Source organism: Festucalex cinctus, chromosome 15 (genome assembly GCF_051991245.1).
Source record: "Festucalex cinctus isolate MCC-2025b chromosome 15, RoL_Fcin_1.0, whole genome shotgun sequence".
Taxonomy (NCBI): domain Eukaryota; kingdom Metazoa; phylum Chordata; class Actinopteri; order Syngnathiformes; family Syngnathidae; genus Festucalex; species Festucalex cinctus.
The window spans coordinates 22,504,002-22,526,562 of record NC_135425.1 but is presented as its reverse complement, the minus strand read 5'-3'; the positions used below and the strand labels follow the sequence as shown (position 1 = coordinate 22,526,562).

At 37.5% G+C, this 22,561-nt stretch overlaps 2 protein-coding genes across 4 annotated transcripts in view; one reads left to right on the top strand and one right to left on the bottom strand.

The window, feature by feature from the left end:
• The window catches only part of LOC144002535 (protein FAM163B-like), a 28,074-nt gene extending 20,052 nt beyond the window's left edge, over positions 1–8,022 (bottom strand). The window contains exons 1-2 of one of the 3 annotated variants that reach the window (XM_077497848.1): positions 6,859–8,022; positions 1,138–1,214 (exon numbers count right to left, since the gene is read on the bottom strand). The gene's annotated coding sequence lies outside the window, so the exon portion shown is untranslated. Of the gene's footprint in view, positions 1–1,137; positions 1,215–1,390; positions 1,895–6,858 lie in introns of those variants that run through there. The other 2 variants (XM_077497846.1, XM_077497847.1) reach the window with 2 other exon arrangements.
• On the top strand, positions 6,767–21,907 carry dbh (dopamine beta-hydroxylase (dopamine beta-monooxygenase)). The gene is made up of 12 exons (XM_077497844.1): positions 6,767–7,253; positions 10,483–10,629; positions 12,008–12,265; positions 13,489–13,665; positions 16,406–16,508; positions 18,101–18,267; positions 18,392–18,535; positions 18,866–18,904; positions 19,489–19,548; positions 21,241–21,368; positions 21,476–21,635; positions 21,770–21,907. Exons 1-12 carry the CDS (start codon positions 6,873–6,875, stop codon positions 21,881–21,883), a joined length of 1,878 nt encoding a protein of 625 aa, XP_077353970.1. The 5' UTR covers positions 6,767–6,872; the 3' UTR covers positions 21,884–21,907.
• The last annotated feature ends 654 nt before the right edge of the window (positions 21,908–22,561 follow it).

The window sequence follows — 22,561 nt, the reverse complement described above, 5'->3', positions numbered from 1 at the left end:
TTCAATGCTACCTTTAAACAAAACAAAAAAAAAAAGTTACTGTACACATTTATACAAAACAAACACTACAGAAAGTATGGAAAAGTGTTTTTGCTCTCATAATCATACACTCTTAAAACTACTGGGTCAAAAATAACCAATTTTTGGTCAAAAATTTGACCGAACCAATACTTGGGTCAATCTTTTTTTTTTTTTATACAAAACAACCTTTTTTATTTTTCGTACAAAACAGGTGGCATGGCTCAGTGGTAGAGTGGTCATCTCCTCACTTGAAGATTGTGGGGTTCGACCCTCAGCCCTTTATGACCGTGTTAATGTGTTTTTGAGCAAGACACTAAACCCTAATTAGCTCTCAGTGGACATGACAGCAGCGGACCACTGGTGTATGTATTCGTGTGTGAATGTGAGCCTTTGTAAAGTGCTTTGGGCACCATATAATGTAGATAGTGCGACATAAAAAGCAGTCCATTGAGCATTTTCCCATTTAAATCATCCCAAATATTGGGTTGTTTTAATACAAAATTGATCAGATTGATACAAGTAGGGGGTCGGTCCATTTTTTTTCTACCAAAATTGGGTTGTTTTTGGCCCAGCAGTTTAGTCCGCTTTTGGGCTAACTAACCCCTTGTTGAACTCACAAGTTTTCAACATGAACATCCTAAAATCTGTGCTCAAAGCCAAAAAAAACAGACCATCATTAGCATCGCAGACCATTTTAACAATGTTATTTTTGTTGCTGGCCAATGTCTAAAAAATAACGGAGTATGACTACCAGTTGTCTACAGTCGCAGTGACTGGCAAGTCATGCTGTTATGTCAGCATGTGGCAACTTGCGCTCACCTCCCAACCCGCTCTTTCTCGCCTTTGTGCTCGGCTCCATGTCCAACAACGCACACCGGCACTGCACCCAGTGCTGTGTCGATCGACCATAACCAATTATGCGTTAAATTGAGTACAGTGTACAGGGAGATAAAAAGCAGAAGGCAGTGGCACTGTCCGCGGTGCTGAAATCGGATGCGCCACCGCCTTGCAAACTTTACTTTGGGGGGGGATATAAAGCAGGAAACAAACACATTGAGGATGCCTTCGTTATAAATCGAACCCCAATAGGCGAAAGTCTTGAGAATTCAGCCTTACCTTCAGAGATAAGATGAATCAAAGCAGGTCACATCGAGGGTAGCGGTGGCTGATCGGATGCCAGGTGCTGATCTTTACTTCAGGTCGACCCCAGTCACGAAATAATAGGACGAGGATGAAAAAGAAAGGGGAGGAAAAAGAATTAAGTCAAAAAAAAAAAGAGCTGGACTTAAAAAAAAAAAAAAAAAAAAAAAAAAAAAAAAAAAAGTAAACAGACAAAAAGGACTGTGCAGAGAAGGTATTAGTCTCTCACATTACGTTCATGCAAAACTGTTGAATCCAAATGCAAAAAAAACAACAAAACAATTAGAGCTCCGGTTGTTTTGGGAGAAAAGATGAGCAGGGGAGGCTGATGGAGCAAATAAAAACCTCCTACGCAAACACCCCCCTCAGCATCAGCGGCATATGTGATGGAGGAGGAGACAGCGTGACAGCGAAACTCAACACCTCCATCCCAAAATTAAAACTCAAGGAGAAAAATAAAATAAAATAAAAAAAACATCCGAGGAGGTCCGGCTTGGCTGCTTGGTTCCGGCTCATCCACAGTCGGTCGAAGCACGAGCTCGGCGATCTATTCACCCCCTGTGCATGATCAAAAATAAACTCTGTCGGGGGGATTTGTGTCAAGAGAATAGAGGAATGCGCGCCGTTTCCTTTCAGAGCTGACTGAAAACGTGCAGAGGTGGTGCCAGTGAGCGCGCTCAATGAGCGAGCAGCCGGGGAGATGGCGCTTTAGTCACAGCCTCACATTGGATGTGAGGGACGAGAGAGAGAGAGCGAGAGAGAGAGAAGGTGGGGGTAAGAAGAAAAAAAAAAAGGGGGGGGACAAGTCCCTTTTGAGTCTTTAAGTCTGCAGGCGGCGCCTGGTTGGATGCTGAGTAAGTGGAAGGATGTGGCTGGAAAGTGAATGAATGAATGAATGAATGAATGAATGAGGGGTGCATGCAATGAAATGTCATCATGAGAAATCAGCACCATGCAGAGGAAATAACGGAACAATAGGGCACCCGAGTTATATGTCCACAATTAAAAATTACATGAAAATTGCAGTGTTGTTGTCACTGAGAGGACTCACACTGATACAGAATAAACATCAATATACGGCTATAAAAAAAACAAAAAAAAGAGTCTACAGATCCTTGTTCAAAAGTCAGTTGGTAATATAAAATAAGGTAATCATGATACTGTAAAATTACTGTTTAAAAAAATATATATATCAAGAGGGGAAATAAAACTAAATAAGTGAAGGAAACTATGTGGTGTCGTGGTGAAGGTCAAATCTAGGACTGACTATTTTAATCCATATATATGAAAGCTATTCCAATAAATCCTGGAATAAATGCAAATTAATCTAGATTTCGTATTAATCCTTTTTACGGAAAACTGGGCCACACGGTATAGCGAGAGAGCAGTGGATAATACAAATATTGTAGTTTAACAGTGTCCCCAATCCCTCTATGTGCTTACAATTTTTCGAAACTAACAAACTTATCATAATAATAACCAAAGATGTATATTATAAAATGAACCTACTTTCTATAGACTAAAAAAAAAAACAGGATAACAACGGTGACAGTCAATATTTTTCAACAAAAACTACGACTAGTTAGTTAGTAGTTAGCTGAAATACTTCCTGTTTTGTTCTTCTTCTTTCTGATTTACACCACGCCAGTGTGCCTCCATCTTGTGGACGGTAGTGGAATCGCACTCAATGTAAATGCGAGGCCGATATAGACAAACTAAGAAGTAAATAAATAAATAAATAATTAGTGGCACAGAAAACATGGAAACTGTGATGATAATAATAATAATATTAACTTTTTTGGCGTCATGACCAGATGTCCCAATACTTTTGTACACTAGCCTACCAGTCTTTTCTTCTAGGCATGAGTTAGAAAATCAATAACAGGAAGAAAATATTCCTTAACTCCATTTGGATGATGCAAGTGTCTCACTCAGTCTCATGTCCTCACACTTTTTTTTTTTTTTTTGTCCCCTGAGGGGTTGTTCACTTCCTCATGACAACATCGATCAGGCATTCGGCTGCGGGCGTGACAAACGTCCCCCGCAGCTGTCAGCCCCCACTTCCCCAACACTCAACTGTCTCTTCATTTCCCTCCATCTCCACTTTCCTCCCGTCCACCTTCGCCAGCCACGTTCCATGTCGGATGAGTGTGTGAGTTTTTATTGCATTCATTATTCACACTCAAAAGACATGGAGATTAGTGCACTTGGAGAGTGTATGCGGTTGAATTATTTAATATCAGAGGAATATGAGAATACAGTCCAGGTGGATTGGCGGCGTTGGGCTGAAATTGGCTTTTATTCCATTTTTCTCTCGCTGCCGATCTGCGCGTTACTTCATATCCTGTGGCTCTCGATGATTTATGCTTTAAGACCTTGCTACTAGTAGTTAGAACGGTCTGCAGATGCAAATGCCATCATAAGTCCAACACTATTTCAATACATTCATATTCGGAACCCGATTGTTCTTTTAAGCCATTTACTTTGGATAGAAGCATGTCCAGTAGAGTGTACTGTGCTCATCTACAACCTAGCCAAGGGTTGGGCAACTGGCATGTGGCCCACGACTACACTCTGAGTGCCCCTCCCCCATGCCCCCCTCACAATATTTTATTTATTATTTTTTTTCTAAGCCAAATATTTTTTTTAAATAAACACTGATAATCATTCAATAGGTAGCCTTATATTTTTAATTAAAAAAAAAGTAAAAATATTTTTTTAATGTTTTAATTTATTATTATTTTGTATTAATTTATTATTAATATTATTTTATGTATTTTTTTTATAGTTTTAAGTTGTAATATAACCATTCACCACTAGATGGCTGACATGGCTTAGTTCTACTTTTACACTAGGTCTTATACTGCTCTATACTAGAATGTGAGTCATGATAAAAAATTTTTTTTGCAGATTTGGAATTAAATGTCCAGCCAAACATAACATAATCTTTTATGCAAAGGAGCCCTTTGCACTTGGGCGGAAATCACAGTTTGTGGTTATTTTGTTGTTCCTCCTTCAGGATAGCGTATCTTTTATACGTGCATTGAGAAATGTATTATGAAAAATTTAATATATTAAGAGCACGTATGCACGTATTTTGTCCTAATTTTTTTTTTAATTTTAATTTTTTTAAGTATACATCTGATTAGGAAATGTGCGATTCTAAATGGTTCCCCAGTATTTATTTATGTTTTGTGTTGTATCTCAAATCATCTTTCCCCATTGAAATGAATTGAAATTGGATAATTCGTTACACTGGTTGGAGAATCTCTTCGATTTCCACAAAATGTATTATTTAAATTTAACAGCTTTCGTCGATACAATGCTGATTGTCAAAAAGAAAATAAAGTAAAATAATTAAATAAATGTATTTGGGCATGTTATGGCATCATGTACGTTCTTGTTCCGGTCGTCTCCGGGGGCAGTGATTGAAAAACCGGCTGGCCACATAAACACCAGCACATGCGCACACAGTTCTGTCATCTTCATCCAAAATCCCTTCTTCAGTGCCCATCCCCCGTTTTTTTTTTTTTTCCTCCCCAACCACTCTCTCTGTGCATCACTCCCTGTGGCGAAAATGTCTACAAATGTGGCGTCTGGCCTCGTTTGTGTTTGTTGACACGTCAGCACAAACGTGACCAACGTGTACGCATACGTGACAAACCACGGAGCGGGTCACGTGACAGCCAGGGGACACATTCAAGGAAAACACATTCGTGGACGATACGTTTTGATTGTATTACAGGATGCGAACCATCTCGACCACATCTCCGCCGCCCTTGGTTTGTCATTGTTTACTGAAACTCTATCCCTTGGTCCAGGGAAAGACAATTCAATGTTATCATGGACAAAATTCAATTTAAAAAAAATAAAAAAGTGCAGGTCTGTATTCAGGACACCGGATTTAAAGGGAACCCGGAATTGATCAGATTAGCCGCTTACAGTTCAACTGTAACATGAGCTATGCCAAGTGCAACGGAAATTTACCGGGTTGCTACATGTCATCTCAAAATGATATTAATATATCAGAACCAGTTAACAACTTCTTCAGAAAATAGACATTGTCTTTAGACATGGGGAAGCAGCATGTGGCTTATTATGTAAGGTTATTTTGGACGCTCTGTTTCATGTAACAAGTACTTGTATTTTTACTTGTATACTGTTTTCCATGCATTTGCTCTGCACAATTACCTCCCCCTTCTGTGGTACAATCTCAAGTCAAATTAAATGTGTATTTGTTAAATAAAATAAAATAGATATGTATATTGCTGATTGCTGCAAAATTTCAAATAAATAAATACATAAAATTTGTATTTGTTAAATAATTTAAAATAAAATAAAATAGATATAATAGGTACATTGCTAATTGCCGCAAAGTTGTACAAAAAAAATAAAATAAAAAACCTCAAATTTGTATTTGGTAAATAAAATCAAACAGATACAAATTTGTATTTGTAAATAAATTTGAATCGATATAAATGGCACATTGCTAATTGCCGCGAAATTGTACTAAATATATAAATAAATAAAATTTGTATTTTGGTAAATAAAATTAACTACATTGTTAATTACCGCAAAATTGTAAAAAAAGAAAAAAAAAAAAAAAAAAAAAAAGAAATGTGTAATTGGACAATAAAATATAAAATTAAATAGATATAATAGGTACATAGCTAATTGCTGCAAAATTGTAAAAAAATGTAATTTGTATTTGTTAAATAAATTAAAATAGTTACAAATTTGCATTTGTAAATAAAGTTTAATTGATATAAAAGGCACATTGCTAATTGCCGCAAAATTGTAATAAATAAATAAATAAAGAAAATGTGTATTTGATAAAAAAAATTTAATAAATTGCTAATTACTGCAAAATAGTAAAAAAAAAATGAAATGTGTAATTGGTAAATAAAATTAAATAGATATAATAGGTACATTGCTAATTGCCACAAAATTGTTAAAAAAAATAAGTGTTTAATTAAAACTTTAATTTTTAAAACTGAAAAGCCAAAGCAATTCCCAATTTGATATAACTTATTGACTTGTGTATTGATTATACAGTATCTTACATTTGCTTCCCATCAGTACTCTGACGCGAGGTGGGGTCACCTGTTACACGCACACACATGCTCCCTCAGGGGATGCGCTAACCTTTTTAGGCAACTTTAAAGTGTCCATCTTGCGTGTGCCGGCCGTAATTGGCAGCGCAATTAGGTTGCTTGCAGCCCGGGGAGGCGGCTTGAGGAAAGCTACAAATGCATTAAGTTGTTTATGGCTCCACAAATGCTTGCTGCCTAACTAAATAACATTGCCAAAAGGTCAGATTTATTTGAACAGAAAATATGTGATATATGCATCTTTAAAAAAAAAAAAAAAAGGACTGAGCAATAACAGTGATGATTGTCATTGATAATGTCCATGGTAGGATTTGGATCAATTAGGCTATAGCAGACGTGCAACATCATGTTTGACCCCGCGGGCCTTCTGGGACACAATTGAATTGCGCTCAACAAATAATAGCATTAGTCTGCATCAAAACAGACAAATCGCGAAGGGAGGAGTCTCTTAAAAAGCACAGATTGGGTACGAGCGGGTGAGACGACGCGAGGAATGATACCGACTGTTGAGCTTCCGTGACCTGCCAGGACATTTCTCCAGTTACATCTTCGAAACGTTAGAGTCAACCTGACAAAATAAACTCACCCGTGTTTTTGGCCATGAGGATCCTGAGCAAAGAACTCCGCCTCCAGGACGTCACCGTCATGTACTTCACCGCCCTGGCGGCCCTCATGGTCATCCTGGTGGCCTCCTACCAGGCTCCCTCCCACGTCACAGTGGTGGAGCTGTCCCGCCCCGACGCCGCCGAGCCCTCGGACCTTTCGCCGCCCGCATTGCCAATGCCCTTCCGGGTGCTGCTGGACCCGCTGGGCCGGCTCCAGCTGGCGTGGAACGTTAGCTACGCCCGGCAGGAGGTCTACATGGAGCTGAAGGTGGCCGAGCTGAAGCACGGCGTGGTGCTGGGGATGTCCGAGCGGGGGGAGCTGACCAACGCTGATCTGGTGATGCTTTGGGACTCGGGAAGGAAAAGTTACTTTGGGGTGAGTCAATCAGCAATGTCATCAGCCTCTTAAAATTGTTGCCAGGTCATTTTTTTTTTTTTTACATTTGATTGTTTTTTTTTGTTTATCTCCGAAAATCTGAAAAAATGACTTAAAGCGTTTATTTTAAGAAGGCTTCGATATAGAAGAATACAGTCACTTTAATACTCAACTATAAATAATAGAACAGATTAGTCACTAAATTACGTTAAATGGATTTTTAGATTCATTTTTAGATGCATTTTTGAATAGTGCATCTGACGCTTGAGTCTGTGCGAGATTGGTGACAGGAACAGGCCATTTTTTGTTTTCAAATTAAGAGCAAATTAATTGGAACATGAAGGAACCCGTGGACTCCTGTGCCCTTTTTTTTCCATTGTAAATTATAAACAGTCCCCACTCTCTACAAAATATGGACAAACTGACATTGATCAAACAACATAACCAAACTACATTAGTTTTGGACAGGCAGGTAAAATAAATAAATAATCTACTGCAGCAAAAAAATAGAATTGAAAAACAAAATAAAAAAACTAAACCCAATAATCACGTAAACCATGTGGAGCCATTTTTTTTTTTAATTTAAAACTGTCCAAATCCTCTGATTTCAGCAAATCCACCGTAATTGTTGACTGATTTCTGTACTTTTTGATGAAATAAGATTGATTATATTCTGTGTCTGAATTATGTGACTGAAACAGTAACGTAAACATTAAAAAAATAAAAATAAAAATCACAAATACAAAGCACAAAATAACCACCAATCACTGGTGAATATACATTAACTCATTTGCACCCAGTAACTTATAAATGTTTTTTTTTTTATGTTTTAAGTGTCCCAAAGACGTATTTATATGCTTTTTTTTTTTTTTTTTTTTTTTTTTATGCTAGTGCATTCAGAAGGCTTTGATGCAGCTTCTCAACTGCAAAGAACGGTTGCAGAAATTGTAGTTATTACACAAACGGCCAGCAGGTGGCAGCAGAGTATAAGAGATCAACTAGAGCTATGTTAAAAAAAAAAGCTCAATTACTTACAATTTTAAATAGATTTGTGAAAATTGGTTAAACTTAGATGTATTCTAATGCAAATTGCTGCAAAACAGAAACAGATAGAAATATCCTTTTTTTTTCCTGATGAAAGAAGAGACTTTAATGCAAAATTAAAATGAATCTGATAAGTCGATTAATCAATTGAATAATCGATAGATTAATTCTAAAAATATTCAATGGTGACGACACTAAATTAAACTGTTTAATACTGCAGCGGAAATCATGAACAAAATGCATTTTTTGCTTGGTGCCAGGTTGTGGTGGCTTGACGCAGAGAGCAGACCTCCATCAGGTTCTGTGTAATGGCTTTGAAACAAATCAACGGTATAAGGTGCACGCGCGGCTCGCCGGGTGCAAACAAACGCGACCCTCCGCGCCGGAGGCCATTCGAGAGCACAAATGACACCCGAGTAACGGAGGAGGAGGAGGAGGACGTCACCACCTGTGCTCGTCCGCTGTTGAAAACGCTGTTGTCAACTGGCGGACACGTTTCGAGGACGGCTGCAAGAGCAAATGATTTCTGCACTGGGACTGTACACGCCTCGTCATCAATGCATTAATCGATCGGGGGTTGAATGAGAAACTCTTCATCTTCATTATTTTGCTATTTTCTTTTGCACTTGTCCTTGTTTTTGAGATGGGGTCTATCTCATCTGACTTTGGGCAAAAGGGAGACCACACCCTGGACTGACCCAATCTAACAAATACAATTCCCTTGTCCTACCAAAAGAAAGATTAGAGTCTCTTCTTTTTTCAGGACAAAAAAGTATATTTATATCTTTTTCCGTTTCGCAGCAATTAGCATTAGAATATAGCTAAGTTTCATCGTTATTCACGAATCTGCTAAGAATTGTGGAGAAACGGCTTGTTTTCGTCATTGCCCTGGTTGATTTATTATATTCTGCTGCCACCTGCTGGCCGTTTTTGTAATTACTACAATTTTTTTCACCCGTTCTCTGCAGTTGGGAGGCTGCATCAAAGCCTTCTGTATGCTCTAGGGTTAAAAAAAAAAAATATATATATATATATATATACACACACGTTTTTGGGACACAATACGTTTAAAATAGAACGTATTTGTACGTTTTTGGGAGCAAATGAGTTGATCCTAATTTATTATATAGTTCCATAGTTAGCTCGCGATTAATCGCAAATTAATCACACATTTTATATCTGTTCTAAAGGTCCAACACTCTTCTTAATTAATATAAGTGGACTAATGTTTACCTAATAAAAATATGGCTGCATCTTTATAGTTCAATGATGCAGTACTAAGTTATTTGAAGTTACACAGATATACTATACAGTTAAAAGGAGTGTAAAACATTGAGTCAGATGTGCGTTGAGTTAATTTTTCTGCCGCTGGAAGGCATTAGTGTTTCATGCTGGAAGTTGGTGACAAGAACAGCAGATTTTTCTTTTCAAATTAAGAATTATTTAAACTAAATTAATTTGAACATGGATTCAAATTTTTTTTTCTAATTTTGCAGATGGCAAGTACTGAATGAAGACTACTCTTTGTCTCCCACAGATTTGTATATTTTTATTTGTCTGCGTGTGAGAAATTTAGAATCAATCATCAAACGCAAGACTGTATACAGTATACCACTTTTGAGAACCTGAAATAGAGCAATCGATACATGACCGCCGCAAACTGTGTCTTTGCGCACATGTATTTTCGATGGACATGAAAGAGTGTACGGATGGATGGTGAGATGTGTGCAGGCTCTTATGTAAGAGGAGCACAGACAAGTATAGCGCTGGATCTTGGGCGCTATTCCGGACTAAAATGCCAAAGAAAAAAAAAGGTGAGAAAGATAACACCAGCGGACACGCGCAGCTGCTGCAAAACACACACTGCGGTGACAAAGGCAATAATGCAAAAACGATTATGAGATTTATTATAGTTCTTTTCCATACTTTCTAATCAGAGTTTGCATTTGTTGCGTTTAGAGGTACTTTAGTTTCCTCCTACATCCGTCCTCCAAAAGCATACGTTAGGTTGGGTGAATATTCTAAATCGTCAATAAGTAAATTGGCTACTTTAACATTCCAGGGTGCTATAAAAATACATTTTGGACTTTCCGAGACAAATCTGTTGCCGCAGCGTGTTCTGCCCGGTTTGGAAGTCATTTGGCCATAATTGTTAATGTTCCCCATTTGCGGCGTTTCCCGTCAGGACGCTTGGAGCGACAGCGAGGGCAAGGTGACGCTGGACGGCCAACAGGACTACGAGCTGATAGAAGCCAAATGGAAGTCCGGAGGCCTCGACTTGCTCTTCAAGAGACCCTTTAGCACGTGTGACCCCAGAGACTACCTCATTGAGGTGATGCCGCTCATCTAAGCAATTCAATTACACGATGGACTAAAGAACTGTTCAAGAATAAGTCAGAAAAAGCCTTATGAGAAAATTCTTTACAAGATAAAAAAAAAAAAAAAAATGGCAGTAATATTCCAACTATTGAAAAGTTTTTGTATTGCAATCTACATTTGCATCTAATAGTATTTTGTAACATTACATATATTTTCTAGTCATATTACGACTTAATCCTACTAAATTTATAAACTTTAGTAAAATTGCAAAATTACAATATTTTTCCCTTTATTCTGCATGTGATTGTACTACCAGCTTTCTCAAATTATGACTTCAGTCTTATATACATTTATTCTTATATGATTTCAGTCTCATAAAATAACATATTTATTCTTATACATTATTTTATAACATTTACTAAAGTTGTAAAATAAGAATTCATCGTCTCTTGGTAATAATGCTACTTGTAATTTTTTTTCTATTACAATGTAATTTTTTTATGACATTCAAGCATTACAACTTTGCTCCTATAACAGATGTTTTGATATGATTTTTTTCGTATGACATTATGACTATTTTTTTTTACATTATGAAATGTTTTAACAATAATTTTCTCATAATGTAGTAAAATATGAGCAAAAAAAAAAATGTAAATTACTCAATGACTTTTTTTTCTCATTATGAATTGTTCTAACAATAATTTTCTCATATAAAGTAACAAAATATGAGCAAAAAAAATTAAATTCCGGTACTCAATGACTATTTTTTTACTTTATGAAATGTTCTAGTAATAATTTTCTCATATAACGTAATAAAATATGAGCAAAAAACCTTACTCAATGACTATTTTTTTTTACATTATGAAATATTCTAACAAATTTCTCATATAATGTAATAAAATATGAGCAGAAAAACCCTGAAATTAACCAATGACTTTTTTTTTCTTTTTTACATTATGAAATATTCTAACAATAATTTTCTCATATAACCTAATAAAATATAATAAAATATGAGCAAAAAACTTAATTTACTCAATGACTATTTTTTGTTACATTATAAAATGTTCCAACAAGAATTTTCTCATGTAACGTAAGAAAATATGAGCACAAAAACCTTAAAATTACTCAATTTATTGCATAATTTGCAAATGAACCTGAATATATATATATATATATATATATATATATATATGTATATGTATATATGTATGTATATATATATATATATATATATATATATATAAATATATATATATATATATATATATATATAATTATTCATTGTCATTTATAATTTTATTTTTAAAATCAAATATTTTGATTAAAGAGCATTACAGCCAACAGACTAGATCCTGTTCTTCTATTAGCCTAATAATTTTGCTTTGGTTTAGGAGGGAACAGTGCACATCATATACGGCCTCTTGGATCAACCACTTGCCTCACCGGAGCAGCTCAACCTGTCGCGCATCCACACGGGCCTCCAACGAATCTTGATGCTGCGTCCCGACACGCCGGCCCCCGCGCTGCCCCCCGACGTGCAGACGCTGGATGTGCTGGCGCCCAACGTCGTCATCCCCACTCAGGAGACCACCTACTGGTGCTCCATCCACAAGCTGCCCGAAAACATGGGCGAGAATCACATCGTCATGGTACGAGGGGGGGTGTCAAGGCGTGGAGATAGTGCACAAGCTGCAATTATTGCGGCTTTTTTTGGTAGCATCTGGAGGAAGCAAACAACAGATGGATTGTCATGCTTGGCAGGAAGAAGCATACATTATGGCAAATGCAGAACCCCCCCCACAAATTTCATTCCTATGCTAATCTGCTTTAACATACAGTATGCTTTACACCATAAAATATCTGCTAGATTTGCTGCAGACAGGATAACTGATTTATCAACATTACTGTACATGTTATTAAAGGAATTGGCTTTTATTTTTTAAAACATGCTGTTACTTAAAATACTGTTATATTTGTGGTCATTTGTAATTCAGAGTATTAGTTTGAGCGGTTAACTTAATTCTACAACACTTATATGACACTTAACTGGCATTGCAAGTTTTACTTAGCACATTTGTTTTTTTAGAATTTTAAAACAGTCAATTTGTTTAGCTAGGTTTAGTGTTCCACATAGCTTCTGTATATATTTTAAAAAACTTACTGATACTTAATTTATTTTACTCATAATACCTCAAAGGGAAATTCAAATTAAACTGTGATACAGGTTAGATCTTCACTTATGTTTTAATTCATTAGTTGTTCAACTATTTTCATACTTGTAAGGCAGCTATACTTGCTAGCTGCCTTTCATTGAATGTATGAGTGTTGCAGTATACTTAGAAGACAGTCAAGTCTAACTTGTAACCGAACTTGTCACTTGTTCTCAAAGTTAAAGTACTTTACAGTTTTAATATGTTATTGTAGCTGTTAGCTAATTTTCCCACTTAGTTGCGCGGCCACTAGCTAGCTAGCCACCAACTCGCTAACAGCGCAATGCCAGTTATCGAAAGTTGAGTGGTTTTGTGTATTATCTTTGCAGTAGTAAACGTTTTTGTTACAACTTTAAGACAGTAAACTCACCCTTGTTTGCCTCCAAAACGCAATATCAAAGGTACGTGCGTAGTGTTTTGTAGTATGACATTTTGACTAAAACATTACATAAAACGTTGCCTGTGCAGTTGTAAAGGTTTTATGATAGCCAATGCTTGACTTGGGCAAATATTATTTTTATTATCTTAATTATTTGTGTGTATTTTTATTTTCTTGATTAACTTGTAGGTACAATAACGGAATACTAATGAGTATGAGACAATAATGTTCACAAGACTCTACTGCTTCTATAACAGAGCATTTCCGTTCTTTTCTACGCAAGTACGAGTCAGCGATAACGCCAGGAAATGAGGCCATCGTGCACCACATCGAGGTGTTTGAATGTTCGCCGGACGACGGCGACGTCCCCCAGTACAGCGGCTCGTGCGACAACACGATGGTGCCGGCAAATCTCAACTTCTGCCGCCATGTTCTGGCCGCCTGGGCCATGGGCGCCGAGGTATGATGAAATCTGGATGTTTTCCCCTTAATGCAGCGGTTCTTGTGAAATTAAACGTCAACGTCTTTGTGGTGAATAGAAATGACAAAGAGCCTTGAAGATCAATCAGAATCGTAGACGTCGGATTCTCCCAACAATAGAGTTCAGTCGCAAGAAGCAGCTAATTGGAGAGCTTGGAATTCAGTTAGATTTTTTTTTTTTTTGGCGCAATCCTCGACTCTATTCATTGGACACAGACTCCTACTCAAATAATGTGAAAGCCTGGAAGTGTCTGCGCAAAGTCTATTACTGTGCAGCCAGTCGGCATGTGGGAAGACAATTCACATGCAAGCAGTCACACACAAAGGCTTGCACGGCCTCACACATACATGGAGAAAAACAAACTGAAAGATATACAGTAGGTTCAGGTTTTAAAGGGGCATTGGACTCAAATTGCAATAAACTCAACAATAGATAAAGAACGTCTGATGTGTATGTTTTGAATGTAAATTGATTGATTGTTTTTTTCCCCCCCAAATGTTAATTTAGATCCTTGCAGAGCTGAATTCTTGCTTGACTTGTGAAAGACTCAGATTTGCTGAAATCCTGTGAGACCTGTTTAGGTCAAACTTTTTTTTTTTCTTTTTTAAATTCTGTGTCTTCCAAGATGTGCTGCTGAGAAAATTCGATTAAGTCGGATAAGATTTGCTTAGGTCTCGAGAGACTTTTTAGGTCTAAAAAAAAAAAAAAAAAAAGACGGCTGAAATCTCAATGCTTTTGAGGTCTTTTGAGACGTCTTGGGTCAAAATATTAGCACAAGTCTTGTGTTGACTGAATCTGGCATGCTGGAGCCTTACAAGATTTAATAATGTCCTGATCAAATTTGATAAATTATTACCAAACTTACTTATGTCTCCTGAGATTTTGCTGAGTTCCTGTGAGACTTTCTTGGGTATCGCAAGATTTGCCAGAGTCTGGCAAATCTGATAGTCTCATGATACTTGCTTGGTGCTCATGTGATTTGATAGTCTTCCAAGACTTATTTGGGTCTTACAAGATTTGCAGAATTCTCACAAGATTTACTGAGACTTCGCAAGACTTAGGTCTCACATTTGGTGAAGTTTCGCGAGAATTTAGGAAGACTTGAAGAATTCTTTTAAGATTTGTTTGTCTCTTGGAAGATTTACTGGCATATCATAAGATTTGCTGAGGTTTTAAGAGAGTTGTTCTTGGTCTCACAAGTTTTGTTGAGGTCTCATAAGATTTGCTGAAGTCTTGCAAGATTTACTTGAAGGATTTGTCAAGTCTCATGTGACTTGAAGTCTTGCGAGATGTGCTTTGGTTTTTGCAAGACTTGTTTAGGTCTCGCAAGAGTTGTTGAATTCTCATGAGATTTTTTTGAGGTCTTGTAAGACTTGTTTAAGATTTTTTGAAGCTTCACAAGGTTTGCAATAATCTTTAAAAGAAGTCCCGTAGTATTTGAAGTCTCACGATTCACGAGACTTGGTGAAATTTGGGGTCAACTTCCCAACGATCCCCAAATGTGGACCAAATTCAAAAAATTTTAATTGGCGCCTTGAAATGTGGAGGTTGCACTTTACTTCTTATGGAAGTCCTGAGGACCTTAGTATCACTTCACAAAAATAGGACATTTAGTGGGACTCTTCATCGTTTAATGAGACTTATGGACATTTGCAGAGGCCATGAGGAAACCGGTTTAAATAATAGATAGTAGGTGAGAGGGCCAGCAAGCAGTGGGGGGTGTCACGTAAAACAAAGAGGACAGGGGAACAGGGAGCCTGTCACCATATTTCTGTGCTCCCCAGCCAGGCTGCTCTCTGATTGGATTATGTGTCAGCCAAACAACAACAAGCGGGATGCCTCCCTTGCCTGCCTTGTGTGAGCCGCGAAGACGAGATTAGGTGGGAAATATTCAGGCCTCTCTCATCACCTCGTAATAGCGCTGTTCAATTCTCCCTGGCAGCGCCGCACAAAAAAAAAATGCGAGTTTGCAAAAAATAAACAAACTTGAGTGTGCATGCGTGCAGTGGAGACAGCGAGTCTTCAAATATTTTTGCTTCGCCGATAAGAACAATAACATTAGAAAATATATGAAAATAACACTCTTCAATTGGATCAGCAGAAGGCATGTGGGGTGCATCTGGTGCAAGATTAAATGATGATTAAGATTGAATCGAGATTTCCCGACGAAGATACCCCAAAGGCTTGTTATTTCATGGAACATCACGGAAAACTAAGCAGAGCCGGCTTCCGCATCGCCCAAATATGGCCGTAAAAATGGCATTTTCTATTCCACTTGCGTATTTAAGCAGAAATGATCTAATGCTGTGTTCTACTGTATGTGTACAGTAGTTATGTTTTTTTTTTTTTTTTTTTTTTTTTTTTTTTTTTTATAATTATATTATGAAATTACTTGTTTAACATACATTTTTTCCACTTGTAGGTTAACAAGAGTAGGAAATCTATAAAAAAAAATATATATATATATATATATATATATATATATATATATATATATATTATTGCACATTTAAAAAAAATAAAATTTGTTATTAATCGTGAGTTAACGTCAGGGGCAGATAACATAAGTTTTACTTTTGTCCATTTTCATTTCTCAGTTTTTACGGAATGAAAAAAATTTGAATTGAATTGGGGGGGGGGAACAAAAAACAATTGAATTCATGAAAAATTTTAATCCCCCGACACCCCTAGTTCTAACATATTTTGCTTGTGTTTGCAGGCGTTTTATTACCCTCCTGACGCAGGCCTCCCTATTGGCGGGCCAGGCTCCTCAAGGTTCCTTCGCCTGGAAGTCCATTACCACAACCCTCTGCTAATATCTGGTACGCACACGCATGCACACGGGCAAGCAGCAGGAGAGTGTTCCTGAGAAGCTGCAGGCTAATTTCCAACAGAGCAATTCATTTTCAATGTTCCAGATGACGCGTTTCATCTTGGCCACACTCGTCATGACACACTCTACATTGTGTTCTCCTCATGTGACCTTCAATGTCATGTTTGCATATTATATTATCTCTTTTTTTTCCATATTTGAGGACTCTTCACCAAGTAAGACTGCGGCGCCATATTACTGTATTCAACACGGCGAAGGACAGAGCAGATATACTGTTGTCATGCAGTGAAAATACACGTTATTGAATATATGATGATGCCGACCTCCGCCAGGGTCGCCTAAACATAAGCTACAAACCATCCATCAAGTTGCACAAACAATGTTAGAGTGGTTCAGTTGTAAAGTTTTGAAATGACTCTCAAATTGCTGGTTTTGTCAGTGCAATCTTTACTATTGGAGGTAAAACCACAAAATTAAGTTAGAGGCAAAATGAGGAAATTAAGACCAAATCCTTGCAACAAACTCTGAACTTTTGAACTCTTAAACCACCAAGGTTGAATTGAGGCTCTTGCTTGATGAATTTGTTGGATTGCCCCCCCCGCCCCCCCCACCTTTTTTTTTTTTTTTAAATACAAAAACATTCAAATATGACTTAGACAACTTGTGCTATTATGCTAGGGATATTTAATACAACTTCCCCCCCCCCCAGACTAATACCAGTATGAGTATTTAAATTTTGACTATGAGAGATTTCTCCTTTTCTTTTTTTTTTATATTTTCTTTTCTGATTGTATTTATTTATTTAAAAAAATATTATAATTGTTAATACATTTTTATTTAATTTTTTTTACTTTTTTGGGGGGGCAATTCCAACAATATTTTATGGTAATTTTGTGCTTTTCTTTTGTTTTTGGACATTCTTGCTAACTTACTTTTTCAACATTTTCTTTTCTGCATTTTCATTCAATTGTCTGATGTATTTTTTTTTGCAATTTTCGGGACATTTTATGGTATTTTCCTGCTTTTCCTCTCTCTCTTTTTGGACATTGTATGGGCACTTTTTGGACATTTAAAGGTAATTTTTAAAAACTTTTATTTATTTTTCTGACAACTAAAAAAATTTGACATTTTTTGGACTATTTAATTATTTGTATTTTTTTTATCTAAAGCATTAATTCATTTGAAGACTATTTTATCTAAAAAAAAAATACAAATAAATATTTAAAAAATATAATAATTTCTTCTATTGTTTTTTTTAGAGATACACAGGGAGCCACAGGAGAGGGACCAAATAGCCACATGTGGCTCCAGAGCCACTGCTTCACTAGAAAGATGTTGCACATCAGAAATCGTAATGATGACATTGTCTTTTTCGCCCCAAGTCAGTGACATCCCAATTCCTCCTCCGTCATCCCTGTCCCCTAACAAAACTACGAGAGATAAACAACATCCGCCTTCAAACACACTCACTGATGAACGCTGGAATGATTCTGCCCCGCGAGCATGTGAATATGTTGCAGGGAGCGAGCGGACTCGCACGTTAAGGCGCATTAACCATCCCGCGACGTTGAATGCGCGCAGGCAGACGTGACTCGTCGGGGATAAGGTTACATTACACCCCCAGTCTGCGGCGCTACGACGCCGGGATCATGGAGCTGGGCCTGGTCTACACGCCCATCATGGCCGTCCCGCCGAAACAACACGCCTTCTACCTCACTGGCTACTGCACCTCCAAGTGTACACGCACCGTAAGCACACGTGACATGTGCAGTGGTCCTCAAAGTGTGGCTCATCATCTAGATTTTTTACAGCACTGGCTAGTGCAGCAAAATCTATTCCCGGATAAGTGATCACCTTGTCCGCTTTTAATAGGCTTTGCCTCCGGGCGGCATCTTCATATTCGCGTCTCAGCTGCACACGCACTTGGCGGGCCGCGGGGTGCGCACCGTCTTGGTGAGGGGGGGCAAAGAGGTGGAGGTGGTGCAGGAGGACCAACACTTCAGCACACACTACCAGGTGAGCGACAAAATAAGACCCGCTCTTGCAGGAGCTGTGTTATTCTGACAGATTCAAGGAAGTGCTCGGGATATTGCTTCAATTATTATTATTATTTTTTTTTTAAACTAGCGCTAATCAACGATTCAGTCATGTCATCCTTATAATTTAAAGTAAGAAAAAAAAAACATTTGACTTCTAACCTGTTTTATAATGGTTTAATTCAGTCGTCTTCACTGATTGGCTGATGAAGTCACATGGTTGTGTGACGTCCATTCTGACGCTAGTTCAAGTAACCAAATATGGCTCCTTCCTTGTGCCATTTTATTTTTTTATTTTTTTTTCTTCTAGACTATCCGAGTTCTGAGGAAGATGACAAACGTTTTACCGGTGAGTATGAAGATGCCGAGAATTTCTGTTTAAAAAAAAAAAAAAAAAGTGCCATTAACTCCTTGACTGCCAAAAACGTTTAATGACGTATTTTAAAATCCTAATGAATGCCGCCATAAACGTTAATTTACGTTTATTAAATTTTTTCTCTCTCAATGGGCAGTGCAACATCTTGTGCAGCGCTGCCTTGTCATTAAACAAAAAAATATTAGTGTCAAAGTCCCTGTTGTGCAAAAAAATTTATCATTTTACAAAAAGCCTCTTTTCTCGTTATATTATTGTATTTTCGCTTATGTCACAAATGACCTAATTTCAAATGGTGATTACTAGAAAACGAAATAAGGTAGAAAGTACATACTTTTTCTTTTCTCATGAAAGAATGGAATCCAATCTTTCATATGGACCACCATGTTTATGTAGTCATACCGCACAATATTCTATTTGCTTTGAAAGGTGAGTGAAAATGCTCGAAATCGGCTGGCACCGTTGTTTTTTTTTTTTTTGTATAACGTTTGGCAGTCAAAGAGTTAATAAGCTATAGTTAAAAAAAAAAAAAAAATGAAATGGTGTACATCTTCTGACAGGGCGATGTCCTCATAACAAAGTGTACTTACAACACAGAAGATAGGGACAAGCCCACTGTGGTGAGTCTTATTTACAACACAAATGCCATCTATAATAATAATTAAAAAAAATAAAAAAATCTATAGAAACAATATTTTCATTTGATTATTGTGATGAAGAAATGAACCTATTATGTCATCAAGTGATGTAATTTCCTTCACAGGATGAATGAAATATCTTTTTTTTTTTTTTTAATCCATCTTTCTATTGCATCTGTAATCACAACCTTAGAAAAAGCTCTCAATGCGATACAAAGCAGTTGTACGCCACTGCAGACTATTTTTCAATTGTATTTATTGTACTCATAATCCCTCAAGGGAAAATTCCACTCACACTTTCCTGTATATTTGCATTGCGTTGTAGACTGGAGAGAAACACAACAGGACATCTACATATTCACGAGTAGCACAACTGCCTTCGTTGCCACTTCACTGCTGCTATTGTAACCATATATTACCATATTGCATTATATTGTAAATTTGCACAGTATGTAGATATGCTTTTAAGTTTACTGCTGATATTCATTCACTTTTGTCAACAACACGGGAAAAAAAAAAGAGCAGGATAAATCTCAGCTAGGGGCTGCCGATAAAAGGGCAAAATGTGACTATTATTAGTGATATACAGTATAATGCATTTATGAATGAAATTGTCACATCTTTATTCCTTAAAGGGATATTTTACTTATTTAGCCATTTTTGGCAGTCAAACATTAATATTTTGCCTATAATAAATGTTATATTTTCATTATTTTTCATGTACAATTAGTACCTTTAAAAACACATTTTTGCAACTTGCTGTCGACTGAAAATGACATCACAAGGGCTCTGGTAACCAATCACAGCTCAGCTTGTGAATGTCACATGACCAAACCTAGAAAACAGGTGAGCTGTGATTGGTTATCTGAGCCCTTGTGATGTCATTTTCAGTCGACAGCAAGTTGCAAAATGTGTTTTTAATGGTACTAATTGTATGTGAAAAAGAATGAAAGTATCAAATTAATTATAGACAAAAATTGTACTTTTTATTGCTATAATGGGCTAAATAAGTGAAGTATCCATTTAAAGAGAAGTCAACCTTAAATTTTTCTCGACAGTAATATGTTATATGTGGCCTCACTAATTCTAAGTGTTACTTTTATGGAATATGAATTATGCAGCAAAAATCCAACCATTTTTAATCCATCTCAGGGGGAGGCCATGTTGCCACTTGCTGTCGAGGGAAAATGACATCACAGTTGCTTCGGTCTCAGGTAACGACCAATCACAGCTCAGCTTCAGAAAACAGGTGAGCTGTGATTGGCCGTTCCAGCTGTTTTTATCCATCTCAGGGCGGGCGGCCATTTTGCCACTTGCTGTCGACTGAAGATGACATCACAGTTACTCAGGGCTCAGGCAACGACCAATCACAGCTCACCTGTTTTCTGAAGCTGAGCTGTGATTGGTGGTTTACCTGAGACCTAAGCAACTCTGGTGATATTTTCATTTGACAGCAAGTGGCAAAATGGCCGCCCCCTGAGATGGATAAAAACGGATAGATTTTGCTGCTTAACTCATATTCTACTAACACAGTATTAACCAAAATTGACTGCATAGAACATATATATTGTCAAGTTTTTGTTTTTGCGTTGACTTCCCTTTAATAATAATAATAATAATAATAAAGGGGCATACCCAAGTAATATAATGGTCGTCTTGTCCGCGGCTCCTCAGGGTGGTTTCGGCATCATGGAGGAAATGTGCGTCAACTACGTCCACTACTACCCTCGCACTCAGCTGGAGCTGTGCAAGAGTCACGTGGACCTGGATCACCTACACAAATATTTCAGCTTCATCAACAGGTCGCGCGCAATCATCCATCAATCAATCAATCGATCGATCGATCGATCGTTAGACTCACACTTTCCCTAGCAGTCCTGTGACATCAAAGTGCGTGATTGTTTGTTAGATTCCAAGGAAAGGAGCAGTGCGTTTGTGGCAACGACGGCGTGACCGAGCAATATTCCCGACTACGGTGGGACGACTTCGCCACGCAAGTGCTGGACTCGCTTTACAACACGGCGCCCGTCTCCATGCACTGCAACCAATCCACTGCACGCCTCTTTCCTGTGAGTCTCAAACACTCAACTGACTTTTTTTTTTTTAATGACTCCATGTATTCAGTACAAACTATTTTTTTATTTTAAATAAATTCCTCCTTTATTTTCATGAGACCAAACTAACATCATGTTTCTTTCTCCAGGGAGAATGGGATAAACAGACTCTACCTGCGGTAACCTCCCCGCTCAAGAAGCCCCCTTACCCGTGTGAGGTTGGCGCGCGCCCCACCGGTCGCCCGGATGTGCCCCCGGTCTGAGCCACGTTCGGCCTAGGAAGGAAAGTCCCACTTCTGCATGGGGAAAAGTTACGCTGCATTCGATGTATGTGTTCCGTCAGTTCAATGATGACTTCCCACTTTAATTATACGCTTAAGTCATTGTGTCTTGTTGTTTGGAGTGTTGCGCTGATGCAGGCCGGGTTATTATAGTTTTGGAATTTTCATTTGAGTCAGTTTTTACTTTGTTTCAAAACTTAATTAGTATCTATTTATAATAATAAACCCATTCAAACCCCCAAAAATGTGTAAACACATTTTTTAATACTTTGTCCTTCACTCACAAAAAACGTATTTATACGTGTTTTATGCTTTTTTTTTTTTTTATGCAAGCACATACAGAAGGCTTTGATGCAGCTTCTGACATGAAGAGGTGGCTTAAAGCAATGGTATTTATGACTACATGAGCTCAACCGGGGCCATGTTGCAACAAGCTCTTTTTGCCAGTGTTTTCACCAGGAATGTGAATATTGATGAAACTTAGCTATATTTTAATGCTAATTGCTGCAAATCAGAAACATATACAACTACTTGTTTTTTCCTGATAAAGGCAGATACTCTCTTACTTTTGGTAGGTTCCATGTTTTTATAGCAATAGAACACAATATTCTGTGGGCCTTGCAAAGCGAAGCGAAGGGGGTTGTTTCGGTGAAAATGGCT